This window comes from Oncorhynchus mykiss, chromosome 5 (genome assembly GCF_013265735.2).
Source record: "Oncorhynchus mykiss isolate Arlee chromosome 5, USDA_OmykA_1.1, whole genome shotgun sequence".
NCBI lineage: Eukaryota > Metazoa > Chordata > Actinopteri > Salmoniformes > Salmonidae > Oncorhynchus > Oncorhynchus mykiss.
The window spans coordinates 89791287-89812671 of NC_048569.1; the positions used below are offsets into that span (position 1 = coordinate 89791287).

The following is a 21385-nucleotide window of genomic DNA, read 5'->3' on the forward strand; positions in this document are numbered from 1 at the left end:
GTTATTGTGAACTCCCCATCACACAAGCGCTACTTCCTCGTTCTCGTTCATTCTTTGGACCCTATGCCACTGGCCTAGCACACACCCCCGCAGCCCGACCTCCGGAGCCCCCCAAGATATATATTATTAAAAGTTAAAATTCTTAAAATTCTAGTAAAAATCTCAGTCTCATGGAAAAATGTATAGAATACCAAGAAATATGCTCAGAGATTCTGGACGATCCTTGTCCGGAAGGGAAACTTTTATCTTAAAAAAATAAGGATTTTGTTGCATTATTTTAGCTTAAAATGTACATTTTGCGACAGTTTATAATGATCAATTATTACTCATTTCCATGTGATTTATTTCCTGAGAAACTCTCAAAAAAGCGTTAACTTTTCTATTATTTGTCAACTTTCTTTCTCCTTGCATTATTGGGAAGGGCTGTTTACCAAGCATGAGAAAAAAAATATTGTATTTTATTTGCCTTGTCAACTCAGTCACTGAACAAACGTTTTAATCACTGTTCTGCAACATGTGATGAAACAATGGAAGTATTAGCTGTGCTAGACCTAAGGGATAATGTTTGCTTTATAAATGTTATTTTATGTTCTAAATCTAGAAAAACATGCCAAAATGCTAAGGGATTTACCCCTGGAACATTTAATGGTGCTATAAAACAAGACACAGTGCTATAAATCCTCACTCGGACCTTACGTGGGCCCGTTATACTGCGCTAAGCCAACGCCCTATGCATTCTCCCCCGAAATTATTTTAGCTTCAAGCCAGGAGGCTCTACTTTTATTTTTGGCAAAATGATAACATCAGTCTAAGTTGTAGGCCTATGGAAAATACTATAGACCTTCTAGTTAACACAACCAGAGACAGCTAGTTATGGGAGCAGCAGCCTTATCCAACTCCCCACAACTAAAAAGCCTACTATGTGCCTGAGCAATCGTTCCTGCCTTCATCCTTCCTTAGGGACATACATTAATGTATTTTATATGTGTGTTTTCACTGTCTCCTCCTCCTCCCTAGCGCCTGTCTCTGAACCATAGGACCCCAGGGAACCATACACTACAGCTACAGTGCCTTCAGAAAGTATTCATAACCTTGGACTTTTTCCACATTATGTTGTTACAGCCTTAATTCATGATTGTGGACTTCAGGAAACAGCAGAGGGAACACCCCCCTATCCACATCGATGGAACAGTAGTGGAGAGGGTAGTAAGTTTTAAGTTCCTCTGCGTACACATCACAGACAAACTGAATTGGTCCACCCACACAGACAGCATCGTGAAGAAGGCGCAGCAGTGCCTCTTCAACCTCGAGAGGCTGAAGAAATTTGGCTTGTCACCAAAAGCACTCACAAACTTCTACAGATGCACAATCAAGAGCATCCTGTCGGGCTGTATCACCGCCTGGTACGGCAACTGCTTCGCCCACAACCGTAAGGCTCTCCAGAGGGTAGTGAGGTCTGCACAACGCATCACCGGGGGCAAACTACCTGCCCTCCAGGACACCTACACCACCCGATGTAACAGGAAGGCCATAAAGATCATCAAGGACAACAACCACCCGAGCCACTGCCTGTTCACCCCGCTATCATCCAGAAGGCGAGGTCAGTACAGGTGCATCAAAGCTGGGACCGAGAGACTGAAAAACAACAAGGCCATCAGACTGCTGCCAACACACTGACTCAACTCCAGCCACTTTAATAATGGGAATTGATGTAAAATATATCACTAGCCACTTTAAACAATGCTACTTAATATAATGTTTACATACCCTACATTCTTCATCTCATATGTATACGTATATACTGTACTCTATATCATCTCATCCACTGCATCTTTATGTAATACATGTATCACTAGCCACTTTAAACTATGCCACTTTGTTTACATACCCTACATTACTCATCTCATATGTATATACTGTACTCGATACCATCTACTGCATCTTGCCTCTGCCGCTCTGTACCATCACTCATTCATATATCTTTATGTACATACTCTTTATCCCTTTACACTTGTGTGTATAAGGTAGTAGTTTTGGAATTGTTAGTTAGATTACTCGTTGGTTATTACTGCATTGTCGGAACTAGAAGCACAAGCATTTTGCTACACTCGCATTAACATCTGCTAACCATGTGTAAGTGACAAATAAATTTGATTTGATTTGATTTCAAAGTGGATTTCTCCCCTACATCTACACACAATATGCCATAAGGACAAAGTGAAAACATGTTTTTAGAAATATTTCCACATTTATTTCAAATTAAATACAGAAATATCTCATTTACATAAGTATTCACACCACTGCTTCAATGCAGGTTTGAATCACCTTTGGCAGCGATTACTCCTATGAGTCTTTCTGGGTAAGTCTGTAAGAGCTTTGCACACCTGTATTGTACAATATTTGCACATTATTATTTTTAAAGTTCTTCAAGCTCTGTCAAGTTGGTTGTTGATCATTGCTAGACAGCCATTTTAAGTCTTGCCATAGATTTTCAAGCCGATATAAGTCGAAATTGTAACTAGGCCTCTCAGGAACATACAATGGCATCTTGGTAAGCAACTCCAGTTTTATCTTTGGCCTTGTGTTTTAGGTTATCGTCCTACTGAAATGTGAATTCATCTCCCAGTGTCTGGTAGAAAGCAGACTGATCCAGGATTTGGCTTTGCTAAGCTCCATTCTGTTTATTTTTTATCCTGGAAAAACTCCCATGTCCTTAACGATACAAGCATACCCATAACACCATGCTGCCACCACTACACTATGCTTGAAAATATGTAGGGTGGTACTTGTGTAACAGATGTGAAACGCTAGCTTAGTTAGCGGTGGCGCGCGCTAAATAGTGTTTCAATCGGTGACGTCACTTGCTCTGAGACCTTGAAGTAGTGGTGCCCCTTGCTCTGCAAGGGCCGCGGCTTTTGTGGAGCGATGGGTAACGATGCTTCGTGGGTGACTGTTGTTGATGTGTGCAGAGGGTCCCTGGATCGCGCCCGGGTATGAGCGAGGGGACGGTCTAAAGTTAGTTATACTGTTACACTTGGTAATGTGTTGTATTGGATTTACTAAAAAGGAAAAAAAAGTTATTTGGTTGGCCACATTCTTTGCAGTATTACATTTGTGCCTTGTTACAGACAGAATGCACGTTTTGGAATATTTTGTACTCAAATCAAATGCCATTTTATTTGTCATATGCGCCGAATACAACAGGTGTATAACTTACAGTGAAATGTTTACTTACAAGCCCTTAACCAACTATGTAGTTTAAAGAAAATATAGTTTAGTTTATTTAGTAAATATTTTCTTAAGTAATAAAGTAATAAATAAATAAATAACACAATAAGATTAAAAAAATGATGAGGCTATATACAGGGGGTACCGGTACCGCGGCAGTGTGCGGGGGTACAGGTTAGTCGAGGTAATTTGTACATGTAGGCCGGGGTGAAGTGACTATGCATAGATAATAAATAGCGAGTAGCAGCAATGTAAAAACAAAGGGTGGGGGGGGGGTCAATGAAAATAATCTGGGTGGCCATTTGATTAATTGTTCAGCAGTCTTTTGGCTTGGAGATAAAAGCTGTTAAGGAGCCTTTTGGACCTAGACTTGGTGCTCCGATATCGCTTGTACCGGGCTGCACGCACTATCCTCTGTAGCACCTTGCAGTCAGATGCCGAACAGTTGCCATACCAGGCATTGATGCAACCGGCCAGGATGCTCTTGATGGTGCAGCTGTAGAACTTTTAGAAGATCTGGGGACCCATGCCAAATCTTTTCAGTCTCCTCAGGTGGAAAAGGTGTTGTCGTGCCCTCTTCACAACTTTCTTGGTGTGTTTGGACCATGATAGTTTGTTGGGAATGTGGACACAAATTAACTTGAAACTCTCAACCCGCTCCACCACAGCCTCATCGATGTGAATGGGGGCATGTTCGGCCCTCCTTTTCCTGTAGTCCACAATTATCTCCTTTGTCTTGCTCACGTTGAGGGAGAGGTTGTTGTCCTGGCACCACACTGCCAGGTCTCTGACGTACCCTATAGGCGGTCTCATCGTTGTCGGTGATCAGGCCTACCACAGTTGTGTCGTCAGCAAACTTAATGATGGTGTTGGAGTCGTGCTTGGCCATGCAGTCGTGGGTGAACAGGGAGTACAGGAGGGGACTAAGCACGCACCCCTGAGGTGCCCCTGTGTTGAGGATGAGCGTGGCAGATGTGTTGGTGCCTACTCTTACCACCTGGGGGCAGCCCGTCAGGAATTCCAGGATCCAGTTACAGAGGGAGGTGTTTAGTCCCAAATTCCTTAGCTTAGCTATGAGCTTTGTGGGCACTATGGTATTGAACGCTGAGCTGTAGTCATTGAACAACATTATCACATAGGTGTTCCTTTTGTCCAGGTGGGAAAGGGCAGTGTGGAGTGCGATTGAGATTGCGTCATCTGTGGATCTGTTGGGGCAGTATGCGAACTAGGGTCTAGGGTTTCTGGGAGGATGGTGTTGATGTGAGCCATGACCAGCCTTTCAAAGCACTTCATGGCTACCGACGTGAGTGCTACGGGGCGGTAGTCATTTAGGCAGGTTTCTTGGGCACAGGGACTATGGTGGTCTGCTTGAAACATGTAGGTATTACAGACTCGGTCAGGGAGAGGTTGAAAATGTTAGTGAAGACACTTCCCAGTTGGTCCACGCATGCTCTGAGTACATGTCCTGGTAATCCATCTGGCCCAGCGGCCTTGTGAATGTTGACCTGTTTAAAGGTCTTGCTCACATCGGCAGCGTGTTCACACAGTTGTCCGGAACAGCTGGTGCTCTCATGCACGCTTCAGTGTTGCTTGCCTCGAAGCGAGCATATAAAGCATTTAGCCCGTCTGGTAGGCTCACATCACTGGGCAGCTCGCGGCTGAGTTTCCCTTTGTAATCAGTAATAATTTGCAAGCCCGGGCCACATCTGCCGAACATCAGAGCAGGTGCAGTAGGATTCCATCTTAGTCCTGTGTTGACGCTTTTCCTGTTTGATCGTTCGTCTGAGGGCATAGTGGGATTTCTTATAAGTGTCCGGATTAGTGCCCTGCTCCTTGAAAGCTGCAGCTCTAACCTTTAGGTCGGTGCAGAGGTTGCCTGTAATCCATGGCTTCTGGTTGGGATATGTATGTACGGTCACTGTGGGGACGTCGTTTCATAGATGTATTTATTGATGAAGCCGGTGACTGAGGTGATATACTTGTGAATGCCATTGGATGAATACCGGAACTTATTCCTGTCTGTGCTGCAAAACAGTCCTGTAGCGTAGCATCCTCGTCATCTGACCTCTTCCGTATTGAGCGAGTCACTGGTACTTCCTGCTTTAGTTTTTGCCTGTAAGCAGGAACCAGGAGGATAGAATTATGCTCAGATTTTCCAAATGGAGGGCCAGGGAGAGCTTTGTATGCATCTCTGTGTGTGGAGTAAAGGTGGTCTAGAGTTTTTTTCCTCTGGTTGCACATGTGACATGCTGGTAGAAGTGAGGTAAAATGATTTAAGTTTGCCTGCATTAAAGTCCCCGGCCACTAGGAGCGCCGCTTCTGGATGAGCGTTTTCTTGTTTGTTTATGGCCCTATACAGCTTGTTGAGTGCAGTAAATAGACGGCTACGAAAAATATAGATGAGGTACTCTACCTTAGGCGAGCAATACCTCGAGACTACCTTAACATTAGACATCGCACACCAGCTGTTATTGACAAATAGACACACACCCCCACTCCTCATCTTACTGGACGTAGCTGTTCTGTTCTGCCGTTGGACAGGGTGTACAGGCTTCCTTCTTTTAACTCTGTTAATTATTGTGAAGTAACTAAAATGTTGTTGATCCATCCTCAGTTTTCTCCTATCACAGCCATTAAACTGTTTTAAATACCGATTGGTCTCGTGGTGAAATCCCTGAGCGGTTTCCTTCCTCTCCGGCAACTGAGTTAGGAAGGACGCCTGTATCTTTGTAGTGACTGGGTGTATTGATACACCATCCAAAGTGTCATTAATAACTTCACCATACTCAAAGGGATATTCAATGTCTGCTTTTTCTTTTTTTTTTTACCCATGTAAAATAGGTACTCTTCTTTGCGAGGCATTGGAAAACGTCCTTGGTCTTTGGGTTTGAAATTCACTGGTCGACTGAGGGATAATTGTATGTGTGGGGTACAGAGATCATGTTACACATTATTCTTGCACACAGAGTGAGTCCATGCCACTTAATAAGCACATTTTTACTCCTGAACTTACACTATATATACAAAAGTATGTGGCCACCCCTTCCAATTAGTGGATTCGGCTATTTCAGCCACACCCGTTGCTGACAGGTGTAAAAAAATCAAGCACACAGCTATGCAATCTCCATAGACAAACAGCCACACACAAGCCTAAGATCCCCATGCGCAATGCCAAGCATTGGCTGGAGTGGTGTAAAGCTCTTCGCCATCGGACTCTGAAAAAGTGGAAAGGCGTTCTCTGGAGTGATGAATCACACTTCACCACTTCACCGTCCAATGGACGAATCTGGACTTGGCGGATACCAGGAGAACGCTACCTGCCTGAATGCATAGTGCCGACTATAACGTTTGGTGGATGAGGAATAATGGTCTGGGACTGTTTTTCATGGTTCGGGCTTGGCCCCTTAGTTCCAGTGAAGGGAAATCTTAACTCTACAGCATACAATGACATTCTAGATGATTATGTGCTTCTAGTTTTGTGGCAACAGTTTGGGGACGGCCCTTTCCTGTTTCAGCATGACAATGCCCCCGTGCAGAAAGCAAGGTCCATACAGAAATGGTTTGTCGAGATCGATGTGGAAGAATCTGACTGGCCTGCACAGAGTCCTGACCTCAACTCCATCAAACACCTTTGGTATGAATTGGAATGCCGACCTCGAGCCAGGCCTAATCGCCCCAACATAAGTGCCCGACCTCATTAATGCTCTTGTGGCTGAATGGAAGCATGTCCCAGCAGCAGTGTTCCAACATCGAGTGGAAAGTCTTGTTGAGGCTGTTAGAGCAGCAAACAGGGGACCAACTCCATATTAATGCCCATGATTTTGGAATGAGATGTTCGACAAGCAGGTGTCCATATACTTTTGGTCATGTAGTATATTTAGGCTTGCCATAACAAAGGGGTTGAATACATTTCAGCTTTTCATTTTGAATTAATTTCTAAACATTTCCCCAAAAAATCCACTTTGACAATATGGGTGTTGTGTGTAGGCCAGTGACACAAAGTCTAAATGGAATCCATTGTAAATTCAGTGGCCATTTTGGATACAGTATTTCTCCTTGGTGTGACCTGAGGTCTTAGAGCCAAAGGGAATGACTCCATTTCCAAAGGGCAGCTTAGAATTTCATCAGTGAAACACACACACACACACACACACACGTGTGAGTGTTTCACTGATGATATCCAGGGTGAAATTCAGCACCATCTAAATAACACCTTCCAGACAGTTCCTCCTCTCAGAAAAGCTTCAGAGAGTGACTGTACTGTGTTCACATGGCTGTAGATGCTGGGATTATGGTAAGGACACAGCTACAAGGTTGACTCCTGCAGAAGTCCCAAAACATGTCAGAACCTGTCTCAGTAAAAAATAATGTAAATCAGGGGAATCACTGGGAGGAATGTGAATGTCCATAACTGAAAACACACATTTACACAGTTGGGCTTCAGGCTTTGCAACAATATTTTATTACCTTTTACCCAGAGTAAAAATGTACATAAAAAAAACTATTAAAAGATGAAAACGGCCACCATGAACTTTACGATGAACTCAGAAAATAAAATTGTAAAGGAATTATTCACAAGAATAATAAATATGAGTAAATGAGCAGAATAGAGGCTATTATCTGTCTGCATTTAACCAATATTTCAGCTCTATTGGAAAAGCAGAACTCTATTAATCTAGAAGCATTGTGACTTCTTAGAGAACATTTACAAAGTACCAGTGATGAATGAAACCAAGAGGAAAATACAAATCAGTGCAGAGTGAGCCACTCTTTACAACCAGTGTCCCTGCACAGAGAAAATGCCACCCTATTACCTATAGTGTACTACTATGGGCCCTGGTCAAAAGTAGTGCACTATATAGGGAATAGGGTTATGGGCCCTGGTCTAAAGTAGTGCACTATATAGGGAATAGGGTTATGGGCCCTGGTCTAAGGTAGTGTACTATATAGGGAATAGGGTGGCATTTGAGACATATGTCACCTCTGAGAGGGAGAGAAGAGGTGATGAGGCCTTGATTCTCCCCAGGGTGGGTCACTCCATAGCCCGTACCGTCTCCTCTGGGTTTTGGGTTGCCGTGGTGTTGGTGTAGGTGGGCACGCTGTATTTGGTGAGCACCGACTTGAACTGGTCCAGCGTGGCGTCGGTCCGCACCCCTGTTGGGTCAAAGTGGGTGCGGCTCACTCTGAAGCCCGCCTCCGTCAAGTACTGCAGGAACCTATTCAACCTGGAGAGAGGGAGATGGATTGATGAGAGGAAATAGAACATACATTTACATTGAGATATTTTGTGTAATAAGACTGTAATAACATAATATCCACTAAACCGGATTTAGAACCACAGAGCTCTAAAAGGTAGAAAACTGATGCGTTTTGACCTCAGGAAATCTTTGTCAAAGTTGTGACATAGTGTTAAGGTTCACTCACTTGGGCATGTTCATGCCTCTGATGCTGTGGCGGTGAATACCGTAGTAGAACGCTGGGTGCTCCAGAGACCCGTCTGATTTCAGCTTCTTCACCACGTTACCTGGCTCATCTCCTGTCTTTCTCTTCCCTGTGTTAAAGTAACATTACATCAACATGGCATCCAGTCTGAAAAGAGCTAATGTTGTAGACAGGAGAAGGAACTAATGTTGTAGACAGGAGAAGGAGCTAATGTTGTAGACAGGTGAAGGCCCCTCTCTTTATTACAGAATGTGTGTCTTGTTACCTGAGTGGTCAGCGGTGCCTGACTCCTCCACCTTCTGTACCTTGATGACTACACCACATTCCACTGGAGAGTAGACATGCAACATGTCAATAGAATCCCTTCACCACCCGCCCCCTCCACATAGACACACCCACGACCCTGGAGATTACCTTGGTTGATGAGTGCAGTGGGCCCGTGAACAGAGGACTTGAGCGTTGTGCACTCTGACTCACAGATCAGAGTCTTGACCAGAGGCTGAATATCCTCCATACTGTGCTGCACCGCTGCACACAACATCCTCCTCAGGAACCCGGAGTTAAACAGAGGACCAGACCTGGGAGGGAAACACGTAGGTTACAGTTAAACACTTAAAGATGGAGGCTTGCCAGAACTACTTCACTGGTTCAAATATTGTATATCACCCAATATATGCAAAAAGTTCTACCATAGCGGTCCCAGCTCCACCGCTGTCTTGCCAGGCATGCTTCCATGACAGTTGCAGGGCAGTTGTCTGTACAGGTTTTCTGCAGGGGGAAAAGTGAAAATCCTAACTACAGAGTGATTTCAAATTCCCCTCCACATGTACCGTCCTCTCTCCCTATCAGAAACCCCTGAACCATTTCCAGACTTACCCTCTACTCTACTTAACCTTCTTACCCTCCACCATGCTCCCCTGTTTGAGGAACACCCTCTCCTCACACCACTGGCAGTGGATGAGCTGTCTGATCCTCTTGGCTGACTCATCGGCCTGGGTGGGACCCCTGAGGACTCTGACGACCACCAGGACAAAGTGTTCCACAGCCACCGCCAGCAACACTTCTATGCCCTTATTACAGCGTGCCGCCGCCCTGAAAGCAATACACGCATGAGACAGATGCATGAAATACTACACACTGAAACACACACACACACTGAAGCATACATCCCACACACACACACGTTACACTTTCACTGCCAACAGCATCTCAAAGCCACCCCAAAGAAAAACACACAAGTTAAACAAAGACATACACAATGAAAATGTTACACACAGTCACACACAGCAATTCAGTGGTAAATAAGCCGAGAGTATTTCACCTACCTGGCTACAGTGACCAGCACCATGCATGCAGCCAGCTCCTTGGAGTATTTCACCTACCTGGCTACAGTGACCAGCACCATGCATGCAGCCAGCTCCTTGTAGTATTTCACCTACCTGGCTACAGTGACCAGCACCATGCATGCAGCCAGCTCCTTGTAGTATTTCACCTACCTGGCTACAGTGACCAGCACCATGCATGCAGCCAGCTCCTTGGAGTATTTCACCTACCTGGCTACAGTGACCAGCACCATGCGTGCAGCCAGCTCCTTGTAGTACTCTGTGCGGACTATATTCGAGCCATAGTGGCGCATCGTGACGTTCAGGGACTTAGAGTAGAGGGAGCCCGTGTCCGTGGACGTCACAGAGATGATGCCCAGGTTCCGGATGTTCCGGAAAGCAGAGTCCAGATAATTGACAGCCGTGCCGAACGGGTCCAGGTGTCTGAGGGGGTTACCATGGAAACAGAGGTTGGTTTGTGTTCGACTTGATGTATAATGTGAGGCGTCTATAGAACCACTGCTGGCCATCATATACTGTAAATAGGGTTATTGAATGATAAGGCTCTGAAGCCTTCGAGACAGTGATTGTTTGACAAATGTCAAGTCAAACGATAGAGGAGAAAAAGGAGAAAGAAAGGAGGTGATGTTTCTCGCTACAGAGCTGCACCCCCATCAATAAGACGTTCCCTCCCCATCTTCTCCCAACCCCCATCAATAAGACGTTCCCTCCCCATCTCCTCCCAACCCCCATCAATAAGACGTTCCCTCCCCATCTCCTCCCAACCCCCATCAATAAGACGTTCCCTCCCCATCTCCTCCCAACCCCCATCAATAAGACGTTCCCTCCCTATTTTATTTATTTATTTTTATTTCACCTTTATTTAACCAGGTAGACTAGTTGAGAATAAGTTCTCATTTACAACTGCGACCTGGCCATGATAAAGCATAGCAGTGTGAACAGACAACACAATTTTTCAGTTTTTGATTTGTTAAAAAAGTTTGAAATATCCAATAAAATGTCGTTCCACTTCATGATTGTGTCCCACTTGTTGTTGATTCTTCACAAAAAAATACAGTTTTATATCTTTATGTTTGAAGCCTGAAATGTGGCAAAAGGTCGCAAAGTTCAAGGGGGCCGAATACTTTCGCAAGGCACTGTATATATAAAAATAAAAAGAGGCTATATACATTGTGTGCAAAAGGCATGAGGAGGTAGGCAAATAGTTACAATTTAGCAGATTAACACTGGAATGATAAATGATCAGATGGTCATGTGCAGGTAGAGATACTGGTGTGCAAAAGAGCAGAAAAGTAAATAAATAAAAACAGTATGGGGATGAGGTAGGTAAATTGGATGGGCTATATACCGAGGGACTATGTACAGCTGCAGTGATCGGTTAGCTGCTCAGATAGCAGATGTTTAAAGTTGGTGAGGGAGAGAAGTCTCCAACTTCAACGATTTTTGCAATTCGTTCCAGTCACAGGCAGCAGAGAACTGGAAGGAAAGGCGGCCAAATGAGGTGTTGGCTTTAGAGATGATCAGTGAGATACACCTGCTGGAGCGCGTGCTACGGGTGGGTGTTGCCACCGTGATCAGTGAACTGAGATAAGGCGGAGCTTTACCTAGCATGGACTTGTAGATAACCTGGAGCCAGTGGGTCTGGCGACGAATATGTAGCGAGGGCCAGTCGATTAGAGCATACAGGTCGCAGTGGTGGGTGGTATAAGGTGCTTTAGTAACAAAACGGATGGCACTGTGATAAACTGCATCCAGGCGGAGCTGTTGGCCGAGGTTGGAGTAGCCAGGAGGAAGGCATGGCCAGCCGTTGAGAAATGCTTGTTGAAGTTTGATTATCATGGATTTATCTGTGGTGACCGTGTTACCTAGCCTCAGTGCAGTGGGCAGCTGGGAGGAGGTGCACTTGTTCTCCATGGACTTTCCAGTGTCCCATAACTTTTTGGAGTTAGAGCTACAGGATGCAAATTTCTGCTTGAAAAGGTTGGCCTTTGCTTTCCTGACTGACTGCGTGTATTGGTTCTTGACTTCCCTGAACAGTTGCATATTGCGAGGACTATTCGATGCTATTACAGTCCGCCACAGGATGTTTTGTGCTGGTCGAGGGCAGTCAGGTCTGGAGTGAACCAGGGGCTATATCTGTTCTTAGTTCTGCATTTTTTGAACAGAGCATGCTTATCTAAGATGGTGAGGAAGTTACTTTTAAAGAATGACCAGGCATCCTCAACTGACGGGATGAGGTCAATATCCTTCCAGGATACCCGGGCCAGGTCGATTAGAAAGGCCTGCTTGCAGAAGTGTTTATGGGAGCGTTTGACAGTGATGAGGGGTGGTCGTTTGACTGCGGACCCATAGAGGATACAGGCATTGAGGCAGTGATCGCTGAGATCCTGATTGAAGACAGCGGAGGTGTATTTGGAGGGCCAGTTGGTCAGGATAACGTATATGAGGTGCCCTTGTTTACAGATTTAGGGTTGTACCTGGTGAGTCCTTGATGATTTGTGTGAAATTGAAGGCATCTAGCTTAGATTGTAGGACTGCCGGGGTGTTAAGCATATCCCAGTTTAGGTCACCTAACAGAACAAACTCTGAAGCTAGATGGGGGTGCGATCAATTCACAAATGGAGTCCAGGGCACAGCTGGGAGCTGAGGGGGTCGGTAGCAGGCGGCAACAGTGAGAGACTTATTTCTAGAGAGATTCATTTTTAAAATTAGAAGTTTGAACTGTTTGGGTATGGACCTGGAAAGTATGACATTACTTTGCAGGCTATCTCTGCAGTAGACTGCAACTCCTCCCCCTTTGGCAGTTCTATCTTGACGGAAAATGTTATAGTTGGGTATGGAAATCTCAGAATTTTTGGTGGCCTTTCTAAGCCAGGATTCAGACACAGCAAGGACATCAGGGTTGGCAGAGTATGCTAAAGCAGTGAGTAAAACAAACTTAGGGAGGAGGCTTCTGATGTTGACATGCATGAAACCAAGTCTTTTTCGATCACAAAAGTCAAATGAGGGTGCCTGGGGACATGCAGGGCCTGGGTTTACCTCCACATCACCCGCGGAACAGAGGAGTAGTAGTATGAGGGTGCGGCTAAAGGCTATCAAAACGGGTCGCCTAGAGCGTTGGGGACAAAGAATAAAAGGAGCAGATTTCTGGGCGTGGTAGAATATATTCAGGGCATAATGCGTAGACAGGGGTATGGTGGGGTGTGGGTACAGCGGAGGTAAGCCCAGGCACTGGGTGATGATAAGAGGTTGTATCTCTGGACATGCTGGTTGTAATGGGTAAGGTAGGTATCAGGTAGTTAGGTACCTCCCACACCGCATGTGTGGGAGGTGGGACAAAGGAGGTATCAGAGGTATGAAGATTGGAACTAGGGGCTCCATTGTAAACTAAAACAATGATAACTAACCTGAACAACAGTATACAAGGCATATTGACATTTGAGAGAGACATACAGTGAGGCATAAAGTAATCGCAGGTGTTGATTGGGAGAGCTAGCTAAAACAACAGGTGAGACAACAACAGCGGTTGTTTAACTACACACAGAGCCTGAGTTCGCGGCTGGGGCCGACAGATAAAAAAATAAATAAACAGAATGGAGTACCGTGATTAATGGACAGTCCAGCAGGCATCAGCTATGTAGCCAAGTAATCAGTGTCCAGGGGGCAACAGTAGATGGAACAGGGAAGCCGCCACTATGCTAGCGACACAGCGTTTAAAGTTAGTAGCCCTGGGCTAGTAGGAGAGTCTGCTCCGACGGAGGCCGGATGAAGGCAAAGCGGATGGAGTATTCGTCGGCAGACCAGTCGTGGTGGTACGGCGGGGCGCCATGTCGATAGAGAATCCAAGCCAGATGGCGACAGAGGTATTGTGGACAGTCCGATACTGGTAGACTAGCGAGTATTATCCAGGCTAAAAACAGGGCTGGTATCTGTGCAGAAGGTAAAAGCCGCTAGCAGTGGCTAACAATGACTAAATAGCTTGTAGCTAATTAGCTGGTTAGGTTCTTGAATGTGTTCTAAAATTTAAAATAATAGCGATTCCATATCACATTGGGTGAGGCAGGACACCGGAAGGTATAATCTAATTAAAAATCAAAAAGAGATTGAAAATAAATTGAAATATATATATACAAAAAATACAAAAGTACACGAGAGGACAAACACGTCTTCACTGCTACACCATCTTGGTAAGACGTCCCCTCCCCATCTCCTCCCACCCACCCCCCCATCAATAAGACGTTCCCTCCCCATCTCCTCCCACCCACCCCCCCCATCAAAATCAAATTTTATTTGTCACATTGAATATGTCCGTAAACACACCAGCCAGTTGGTCTGCGCATGCTCTGAGGGCGCGGCTGGGGATGCCGTCTGGGCCTGCAGCCTTGTGAGGGTTGACAGGTTTAAATGTTTTCCTCACGTCGGCTGCAGTGAAGGAGAGTCCGCATGTTTTAGTTGCGGGCCGTGTCAGTGGCACTGTATTGTCCTCAAAGCGGGCAAAAAAGTTATTTAGTCTGCCTGGGAGCAAGACATCCTGGTCCGTGACGGGGCTGGTTTTCTTTTTGTAATCCGTGATTGACTGTAGACCCTGCCACATACCTCTTGTGTCTGAGCCGTTGAATTGAGATTCTACTTTGTCTCTATATGACGCTTAGCTTGTTTGATTGCCTTGTGGAGGGAATAGTTACACTGTTTGTATTCGGTCATGTTTCCGGTCACCTTGCCCTGATTAAAAGCAGTGGTTCAGTTTTCAGTTTCACGCGAATGCTGCCATCAATCCACGGTTTCTGGTTTGGGAATGTTTTAATCGTTGCTATGGGAACGACAGCTTCAACGCACGTTCTAATGAACTCGCTCACCGAATCAGCGTATTCGTCAATGTTGTTGTCTGACGCAATACGAAACATATCCCAGTCCACGTGATGGACACAGTCTTGGAGTGTGGAATCAGATTGGTCGGACCAGCGTTGAACAGACCTCAGCGCGGGAGCTTCTTGTTTTAGTTTCTGTCTGTAGGCAGGGATCAACAAAATGGAGTCGTGGTCAGCTTTTCCGAAAGGAGAGCGGGGCAGGGCCTTATATGCGTTGGGGAAGTTAGAATAGCAATGATCCAAGGTTTTTCCAGCCCTGGTTGCGCAATCGATATGCTGATACAATTTAGGGAGTCTTGTTTTCAGATTAGCCTTGTTAAAATCCCCAGCTACAATGAATGCAGCCTCCGGATATATGGATTCCAGTTTGCAAAGAGTCAAATGAAGTTCGTTCAGAGCCATCGATGTGTCTGCTTGAGGGGGAATATATACGGCTGTGATTATAATCGAAGAGAATTCCCTTGGTAGATAATGCGGTCGACATTTGATTGTGAGGAATTCTAAATCAGGTGAACAGAAGGACTTGAGTTCCTGTATGTTGTTGTGGCCACACCACGTCTCGTTAACCATAAAGCATACGCCCCCCGCCCCTCTTCTTACCAGAAAGATGTTTGTTTCTGTCGGCGCGATGCGTGGAGAAACCAGCTGGCTGCACCGACGATAGCGTCTCTCCAGTGAGCCATGTTTCCGTGGAGCAAAAAACGTTACAGTCTCTGATGTCCCTCTGGAATGCTACCCGTGCTCGGATTTCATCAACCTTGTTGTCAAGAGACTGGACATTGGCGAGAAGAATGCTAGGGAGTGGTGCACGATGTGCCCGTCTCCGGAGTCTGACCAGAAGACCGCTTCGTTTCCCCCTTTTACGAAGTTGTTTTTTTGGGTCGCCGGCTGGGATTCATTCCGTTGTCCTGGGTGAAAGGCAGAACACAGGATCCGCTTCACAAAAGTCATATTCTTGGTCGTACTGATGGTGAGTTGACGCTGCTCTTATATTCAGTAGTTCTTCTCGACTGTATGTAATGAAACCTAAGATGACCTGGGGTACCAATGTAAGAAATAACACGTAAAAAAAACAAAAAACTGCATAGTTTCCTAGGACCGCGAAGCGAGGCGGCCATCTCTGTCGGCGCCGGAAGTATGTGACGTTCCCTCCCCATCTCCTCCCACCCCCCCATCAATAAGACGTTCCCTCCCCATCTCCTCCCACCCCCCCATCAATAAGACATTCCCTCCCCATCTCCTCCCACCCCCCCATCAATAAGACTTTCCCTCCCTATCTCCCACCCCCCATCAATAAGACTTTCCCTCTCTATCTCCTCCCACCCCCCCATCAATAAGACTTTCCCTCACTATCTCCTCCCACCCCCCATCAATAAGACGTTCCCTCCCTATCTCCTCCCACCCCCCCATCAATAAGACACCCCCCCCATCAATAAGACTTTCCCTCCCCCCCATCAATAAGACTTTCCCTCCCTATCTCCCACCCCCCATCAATAAGACTTTCCCTCCCTATCTCCCACCCCCCATCAATAAGACTTTCCCTCCCTATCTCCCACCCCCCATCAATAAGACTTTCCCTCACTATCTCCTCCCACCCCCCATCAATAAGACGTTCCCTCCCTATCTCCTCCCACCCCCCATCAATAAGACGTTCCCTCCCTACCTCCTCCCACCCCCCATCAATAAGACGTTCCCTCCCTATCTCCTCCCACCCCCCATCAATAAGACGTTCCCTCCCTATCTCCTCCCACCCCCCATCAATAAGACGTTCCCTCCCTATCTCCTCCCACCCCCCATCAATAAGACGTTCCCTCCCTATCTCCTCCCACCCCCCATCAATAAGACGTTCCCTTCCTATCTCCTCCCACCCCCCATCAATAAGACGTTCCCTCCCTATCTCCTCCCACCCCCCATCAATAAGACGTTCCCTCCCTATCTCCTCCCACCCCCCATCAATAAGACGTTCCCTCCCTATCTCCTCCCACCCCCCCATCAATAAGACGTTCCCTCCCTAACTAACTCCTCCCACCCCCCATCAATAAGACGTTCCCTCCCTAACTAACTCCTCCCACCCCCCATCAATAAGACGTTCCCTCCCTAACTAACTCCTCCCACCCCCATCAATAAGACGTTCCCTCCCTAACTAACGCCTCCCACCCCCCATCAATAAGACGTTCCCTCCCCAACTCCTCCCACCCCCCCATCAATAAGACGTTCCCTCCCCATCTCCTCCCATCCCCCATCAATAAGACGTTCCCTCCCTAACTAACTCCTCCCACCCCCCATCAATAAGACGTTCCCTCCCCAACTAACTCCTCCCACCCCCATCAATAAGACGTTCCCTCCCCATCTCCTCCCATCCCCCATCAATAAGACGTTCCCTCCCTAACTCCTCCCACCCCCCCATCAATAAGACGTTCCCTCCCCATCTCCTCCCATCCCCCATCAATAAGACGTTCCCTCCCTAACTCCTCCCCCCCATCATTAAGACTTTCCCTCCTAACTCCTCCCACCCCCCCATCAATAAGACGTTCCCTCCCCATCAATAAGACGTTCCCTCCCTAACTCCCCCCCCCATCATTAAGACTTTCCCTCCCTAACTCCTCCCACCCCTCCATCAATAAGACGTTCCCTCCCCATCTCCTCCCACCCCCCCATCAATAAGACGTTCCCTCCCCATCTCCTCTCACCCCCCCATCAATAAGACGGTCCCTCCCTAGCTCCTCCTACTCACATGTAGTCAAAAGACCTCAGGTGCATGATAACGTTGGCATCCATCTTGGCGACCTCCACGGTAGCGATGGGCACCCCGTCCACATCCCCCGCCCCCCCGTCAGGGACCCGGGATGACCCCCGCGACCCCTCCACCCGGATGTGGTTGAGGTTGCAGTTCTCGCGGATCATCTTGACACACACTTCATTGATGTCGGTTATGGTCACCTTGACGGCGTTCCGCAGGTGCTTGGCCCACTGGAGTCCCATAATGCCTGTGGCTCCAAACGCATCCAGACTCTCCAACGGGTTCCTCTCCTCAGCCAGGACCGCCAGGGAACAGAATACTAGCTGCCTGTAACACACACACACACACCAACACTTTCAGTCAGTCACTGTTCTTTTACGAAACCAAATGAAATGTAACATTGTTGAAGAGGATATTGTTTGACCTGTTGATCTTCATCTTGCGGTTGAAGTAGGTGTCAGTCTTCTGTGGGGTCGTATGGTTGGGCATGAGCTGAACATTGGTCCCCAGCTCTTTCATTATCTCATAGGCCTGTCCAGACGGAGCTGTAAACCAATGAGAAAAAAAGGCGAGAGAATACATTTTCAATCTGCATTTCCTACTGTGTATAGAAGGGTTGTGTTTTGGTCAAGGTTGAGTATTTACATTTAACTAGCCAAGTCAGTAAAGAACAAATTCGTATTTACAATGACGGCATAGGAACAATGGGTGAACTGCCTTGTTCAGGGGCAGAGTGACAGATTTTTACCTTGTCAGCTCGGGGATTTGATCTACCAACCTCTCGGTTACAGGCCCAACACTCTAACCACTAGGCTACCTGCTGCCCCTAGTATAAATCAATCAATCAAATGTATTTATCATCAAGTGCTATACAGAAACTTTGGTTTGGTGTTTCGCTGAAGGTTGGTGAGAGTTCACCTGACTCCTCAAAGGGCACATCAGAGCTGCCTGAGTAGCTGGCCTCAGTCTCTCCCTTGTTGACGTGGCGTTTCAGGTGACTGATCATGTCCGTCTTGCGGGCGATGGTGACTGAACACACTACACAGTGGTAATGTGCCACCAGCCTGCCTGGAGCCTGGGGGAGAACACATACACACACGGTCATGATAGTACCATGCTTCGTACAGTAACTTTCATGCAATTAGAGTTGATTTGGAAAGAAAAAATAAAGACATTGTGGAGACAAGTGGCCCTCAGTCATTTCTGGTGTTGGTTATCAGGTGTGATGGACAGAGTCTCACCTGGTCTCCATTGGGGCTGGGGCTGGGCCTCAGCTGTCTGCAGGGCAGGTGACAGATGCACATCTTCTGACCTGTGGGTGGGGGGGGGGGTCAGAGGTTATTGTAGGTCATCATCAGGGAACATCGTACTACCAGTTGATGCCATATCCCTTGAAAACCTTCCCATAACTGTACTGCTGCTAGCACTGAGGTATCATTTAACTCCAGTTACACTTCACTGACTGTCATATTACTCACTGTCAATCTTTACCAGTGATTGCTTAGGAATAGGAAGCCTAAATCTATACAAGTAACACAACTCACTCAATGACTTTCCTAAAGTATTTCTGCTCACATCCGGCAGATAGTCTAGCAGTTAAGAGTGTTGGGCCAGTAACCAAAAGGTCGCTGGTTCGAATCTCCGAGCCAACTAGGTGAAAAAGATGTGCCCTTGAGCAAGGCACCTTAACCCTAATTGCTCTGGATAAGAGAGTCTCCTAAATAACTAAAGTATAAATATAAAATACATCCTACTTGGCAAACACTAGTTCACTTAAATGATGTGGAATAGACATTAAATTGACATATGTGCCCAGTGGGATAGCTCTGACTACCATTCATATGGAACTTGGTAAGTACTGATCCTCTCACTATCCAAGAACCTGTTAACACCTACATAGAGCTGAGTTGACCAAGCCATGTGCTAACGGCAGAGACTCAGCAGGTGGGAAGACAACAACATCAGTTCCTGTGTGTGTGTGTGTGTGTGTGTGTGTGTGTGTGTGTGTGTGTGTACATGCATACTGTAGTAGACAGTATAGCAATATAATCTTTGTATGGTGATGATGGTACCTTCAAACTCCACATAGACCTTCCAGTGGAGGTTCTGGAGGTGGCGTCGTAGCTTGTGGCTGTAGCAGGCCTTAAACTTCTCCTCAGGGCATAGTGGACACGCCTTCCTCCCAGCTGTGGAAAACAGAGATAGAGCAATGAGATTGGAACTAGTAAATACAAAAGCATAGGAGGGAAGACTATTTATATACTTTTTAAGAAAGATTATCTTGCCTCCGTTTAGGTCGGTCAGCACCTCCAGGCCCTCTAGTTTGGTCTGGATAGAGATGTGTCTATCTGTAACATTAGTATTGAAAGGATCGTTAAACAAAATCCTATTCTCGTGGTCATACTCATCATCTAGAATCAAAGGCAACCGAATGCATTCAAATAATGTATAGGTACTGGACTCATTTCTGGGTCTATATACAGTGAATGGTGTTTTTATTACCGCTGATTGTGGTTGATGGTTTGGCATCATTGTCCCCTGCCAGTGCCTCAGTCTTCCCCACAGTACTACTGGCTGAAGATGCATCATCCTCAGCAGGCTGTCTCTCTTCTGGGACCAGTGTGTCTGAGACTCCACCACCTAATGGACAAGTTTAGACTGGACTAGATCAGAATATCATACCTCAAATTATTAATGGACAGTAATTTCAAATATTTATAGTGGGAAATAATGAATTATGTGTTTTTCCCCAATATTTGTTGAGTCACACAACTTAGTGATGCTCATAGCCTCCTAGACAATATCAAGGTTACCTGTTTTCTAAATGAGAAACATGCACTGGACTAAAATATTTCCTATGATTTTCCTTCGTATTTTTTAATTGTCTTTGGGAAGGGGGGGGGGGGGGGCAATATAGATTGTCAGAATTAAATGTGCGGTGCGATGATGTACGTAGGTTGGGTTCGAAATTGTGAACCGCTGCAACCCCTACGGTCCTATTGCGGAGCTCCGTGACCAGACCATTGCTACGTAAAATATAAAACGAGGACAAATGTTGATCGAAGTATTTAATCAATACAATGTGAAGACAGTTCGATAAATGTACGTTATTTGTAATAGCTACGTTTTTCACGGCAGCTTATTTCCTGTTATCAAGATTATTTACTACTAGGTCCCATGGTGGAGCTCCGTGGTGAGGCCCTCATTTACTTCAGCAGTTAAAAAGTCGAAATCAATGCATATTTACCTCATAATAAGGATGCTGCATGTATATTGTATTGTGTATAAATTAATATTGTCTTTAGTTTTCACTAAAATATAGACAGTCGTAGTTTTCGAACCTTTTATATCGACGTCCTCCTGGTGTAGTTGTTCGGCGTCTGCTTCCTTGAGCTCCGCCATTTTACTAAAGTAGAGAGAAATACGCAGGCTATGCTTTTTACTCCCCCTACGCAAATTGCGTAAACCTTCATTTTAATCACTTTTTATTATTTGAAGACAACATTTTTGCAAGAAATAACGAGATAATAATTATAGAATAGGATAACAAAAATGAAAACATCTAAGATATCTGGGTTAAATATATACATTAACTTTCTACGCAATCACTTGATTGTCCTTAAAGGGGCAATCAGCAGTTGCTACATACATTTTTGGATATACATTAATGATATGTACCTATAGATTAAAAAATATATATAACTTATTAGCATAGTTTAACGGTTTAACGGTCTTACCCCATCACAACTCAAAATATTTACATT

At 45.8% G+C, this 21385-nt stretch overlaps 1 protein-coding gene across 1 annotated transcript; it reads right to left on the bottom strand.

Moving 5' to 3' along the window:
- Positions 1 to 7667: 7667 nt before the first annotated feature.
- Positions 7668 to 21027, bottom strand: trmt1l (tRNA methyltransferase 1-like). Its single transcript, XM_036978732.1, has 15 exons — positions 20963 to 21027; positions 20124 to 20261; positions 19907 to 19969; positions 19694 to 19807; positions 18863 to 18933; positions 18540 to 18696; positions 18046 to 18166; positions 17616 to 17948; positions 10224 to 10436; positions 9572 to 9762; positions 9360 to 9438; positions 9085 to 9248; positions 8936 to 8998; positions 8653 to 8779; positions 7668 to 8453 (listed from the first exon to the last, which is right to left on the bottom strand). Exons 1-15 carry the CDS (start codon positions 21021 to 21023, stop codon positions 8261 to 8263), a joined length of 2088 nt encoding a protein of 695 aa, XP_036834627.1. The 5' UTR covers positions 21024 to 21027; the 3' UTR covers positions 7668 to 8260.
- Positions 21028 to 21385: the final 358 nt, after the last annotated feature.